The sequence below is a fragment of the Sinocyclocheilus grahami genome, unplaced genomic scaffold, assembly GCF_001515645.1.
Source record: "Sinocyclocheilus grahami isolate Dianchi unplaced genomic scaffold, SAMN03320097.WGS_v1.1 scaffold6.1, whole genome shotgun sequence".
NCBI classification, from domain to species: Eukaryota; Metazoa; Chordata; class Actinopteri; order Cypriniformes; family Cyprinidae; genus Sinocyclocheilus; species Sinocyclocheilus grahami.
In genome coordinates, this window is record NW_015505185.1 from 3,389,282 (window position 1) to 3,392,857 (window position 3,576).

A 3,576-nucleotide genomic window follows, 5' to 3' on the forward strand; every position below is an offset into this window, starting at 1 on the left:
TACCCGAATAAATAAACATCTAAATGATTTAAATATAATTTAAATGATAAAATACAGGTGCATCTCAATAAATTAGAATGTTGTGGAAAAGTTCATTTATTTCAGTAATTCAACTCAAATTGTGAAACTTGTGTATTAAATAAATTCAATGCACACAGACTGAAGTAGTTTAAGTCTTTGGTTCTTTTAATTGTGATGATTTTGGCTCACATTTAACAAAAACCCACCAATTCTCTCTCTCAACAAATTAGAATATGGTGACATGCCAATCAGCTAATCAACTCAAAACACCTGCAAAGGTTTCCTGAGCCTTCAAAATGGCCTCTCAGTTTGGTTCACTAGGCTACACAAGCATGGGGAAGACTGCTGATCTGACAGTTGTCCACAAGACAATCATTGACACCCTTCACAAGGAGCCACAAACATTCATTGCCAAAGAAACTGGCTGTTCACAGAGTGCTGTATCCAAGCATGTTAAATGAAAGTTGAGTGGAAGGAAAAAGTGTGGAAGAAAAAGATGCACAACCAACCGAGAGAACCACAGCCTTATGAGGATTGTCAAGCAAAATCGATTCAAGAATTTGAGTGAACTTCACAAGGAATGGACTGAGGCTGGGGTCAAGGCATCAAGAGCCACCACACACAGACGTGTCAAGGAATTTGGCTACAGTTGTCGTATTCCTCATCGTCATCTTCTCCGCCGTCCTCAGCTACTCCCAAACCAGAGGAGATGGAGGCATCTCAGAAGGCTGAGCTACTGTTGAGCTGTACACAGAAAGAAGAGAGGGATTGTTATGTCTTGCTTTAAGGTTAAGGAGATGTCTCCATCTAGTGTTGAGACACTGACAAATAAATTGCAAAATAAGCTTGAAAAGCCCCAGATTTGTCAGGACACCAAAAGTTTCAGTAGTTTTAAGCAGAGCTGGGTAGTAACTGATTACATGTAAATGTATTATGTAATCAGATTCCAAAAATTAAGTACTTGTAATTAGATTAAATTGAATTTTAAAATACTCTTAATCAGAATCCAGTTACTTTTTCATTGATTACGTGATTACATATGCATACAATAGCACACTTTTCTCCCTAATTCCTCTTTTGCATCTTTCAAATGTTCCTTTCTAAAATAGTCTACCTCGTATACACACTCAGAAAGTCTTCCAGTTTTGTGGACGTTCACACAAAGACCAGTCATTAGTCAGGTGGCTACGCAGCATTTGACCACTGGATTTACAAAACCATTACAGGTTTAAGAAGTGTTTCAATATTGCATCAACTATTGATTAACACAATTTTTATTGGAATTATCACTAGGTTATTTAACCTTGTATTACTGTCGTTGGGAGGCTTGTGTCTTTCAAACACATTAAAATGCACAAATTCATGTTATTTCTTATTTACATGCAATGTCGGCATTCCCAAACTTTTTTTTTTTGTCATCTGAACCTCTGTATTTGTTAATTACAATGAATGAAATATATTCTGTGTATTTTTATATCAATATGCTACAACATTATACTATTTAAATTAGGGCTGGGTTTTGACACAAATTTCACGATTCGATTCTATTCTCATTCACAAGCTTGCGATTCGATTCGATTACCAATTCGATTCGATTAGATTCAATATCGATTATTTTGGATATATATCAGGTACAGTACATGCCAAATTTTCTCAAGGAAAAAAAAATCTCTCAACTAATGCTGTAAAATATACATGAGAGTCAGCTGGTAGGCTACTACATTACTATAATATTGAAGGTTAAAATTAATGAAGTTTTTACAATAATAAAGTTACAGTTACATAATAATATTTCTACTTCAGTTCGTTTTTTTGAAATATAAACAAATGACTGTCATAAAAACTTTATGGATTTATTCAAACATAAATTAAACAGTGAAGAACAGTAAAAAATATACTGAATATGTTATATGGTGCATATTTTAAGCAAAATGCCCCTCTCAACAGTTTATTTTTCTATATGACTAATGAGTTTATGGTCACCGAATATGTTTTTTTTTCTGAGGTAAATGTGACGTTATGTAATATTGTTTACAAGCCAACACTGATTGAGCGATTACATGAGACAAGATACGGATAGTAAAGTTCTACTGTTTCTTTTAACTTACCTTCGGATGTTTAGTCATGCTTATTTTGTGCTGAAACTGGTTGTTGAACTGAGGCATAACAGCGATCTGTCACTTCACATTAAACAGCGCCAAAACGGCATTTATTGTTTAAATATTGCAATACAATGGAAATCTGAGACTTTGTTTCATATTAAAAGTACCAAAGCACAATGCTTATTGCGATACATTGGCTGGGGAATGCCCTTCAACGTTCCGTCCATTAATTGAAAACAGGCTAGAATAATCGATTCTTGGGATTTAAGAATCGATATCGTTCCATAAAAATGAGAATCGATTAATATCGAGATATCGATAATTTTTACCCAGCCCTAATTTAAATTGATGTGATAAACTAGTTAGGTCAAAAGTAATCTAAAAGTAGTCTGATTACACTACCTAAAATGGGTAATATAATGGATTACGTTACTAACTACAGTTTTTGTCATGTAATTTGGAATCAGTAACAGACTATAATTTGTAAGTAATCTACCAGGCTCTGGTTGTAAGCTTGTAAGCAAAAACACTCAACATTAAACACACTTTTATGTAAAAACGTTTGCTTAAATATTAAACAATGGCATGTTGCCTTGTTGCCTTCGCACTTCCAAAACATGGTTCCCCTTAAAAAAATGACAGTCATGCTCACTGGATTTGATTTGGCATGCCTGTTAACCATGAGGATGAGAACATGGACATGAGGGTGAATCTCAAAATCTGTCAACCACTTTCTGGCTCTTATTTAATTTCAAAATTAAAACAAAAAAAAAGCATGTAGGACCAATACTTTTTTAGCATTACAACATAATAATAAAAAAAAACTGATCACATTTAAACCCCTGCCACAACTGTCAGCAGCTTTTGTAATGTTAAAAATCTCCTTCTCACTTCTGAAATGTAAAATAATAATATTAATTACCCGAATAAATAAACATCTAAATGATTTAAATATAATTTAAATGATAAAATACAGGTGCATCTCAATAAATTAGAATGTTGTGGAAAAGTTCATTTATTTCAGTAATTCAACTCAAATTGTGAAACTTGTGTATTAAATAAATTCAATGCACACAGACTGAAGTAGTTTAAGTCTTTGGTTCTTTTAATTGTGATGATTTTGGCTCACATTTAACAAAAACCCACCAATTCACTCTCTCAACAAATTAGAATATGGTGACATGCCAATCAGCTAATCAACTCAAAACACCTGCAAAGGTTTCCTGAGCCTTCAAAATGGCCTCTCAGTTTGGTTCACTAGGCTACACAAGCATGGGGAAGACTGCTGATCTGACAGTTGTCCACAAGACAATCATTGACACCCTTCACAAGGAGGGTAAGCCACAAACATTAATTGCCAAAGAAGCTGGCTGTTCACAGAGTGCGGTATCCAAGCATGTTAACAAAGTTGAGTGGAAGGAAAAAGTGTGGAAGAAAAAGATGCACAAACAAC

General features: G+C 34.2%; 1 protein-coding gene across 1 annotated transcript in view; it reads right to left on the minus strand.

Moving 5' to 3' along the window:
• Positions 1-685: 685 nt before the first annotated feature.
• Positions 686-3,576, minus strand: part of LOC107588115 (serine/threonine-protein kinase NLK-like) — an 88,038-nt gene continuing 85,147 nt past the window's right edge. The window contains exon 14 of the mRNA XM_016276128.1: positions 686-765. Coding sequence (XP_016131614.1) covers positions 711-765 — 55 coding nt within the window. The 3' untranslated portion in view covers positions 686-710. The remainder of the gene's footprint in view (positions 766-3,576) is intronic.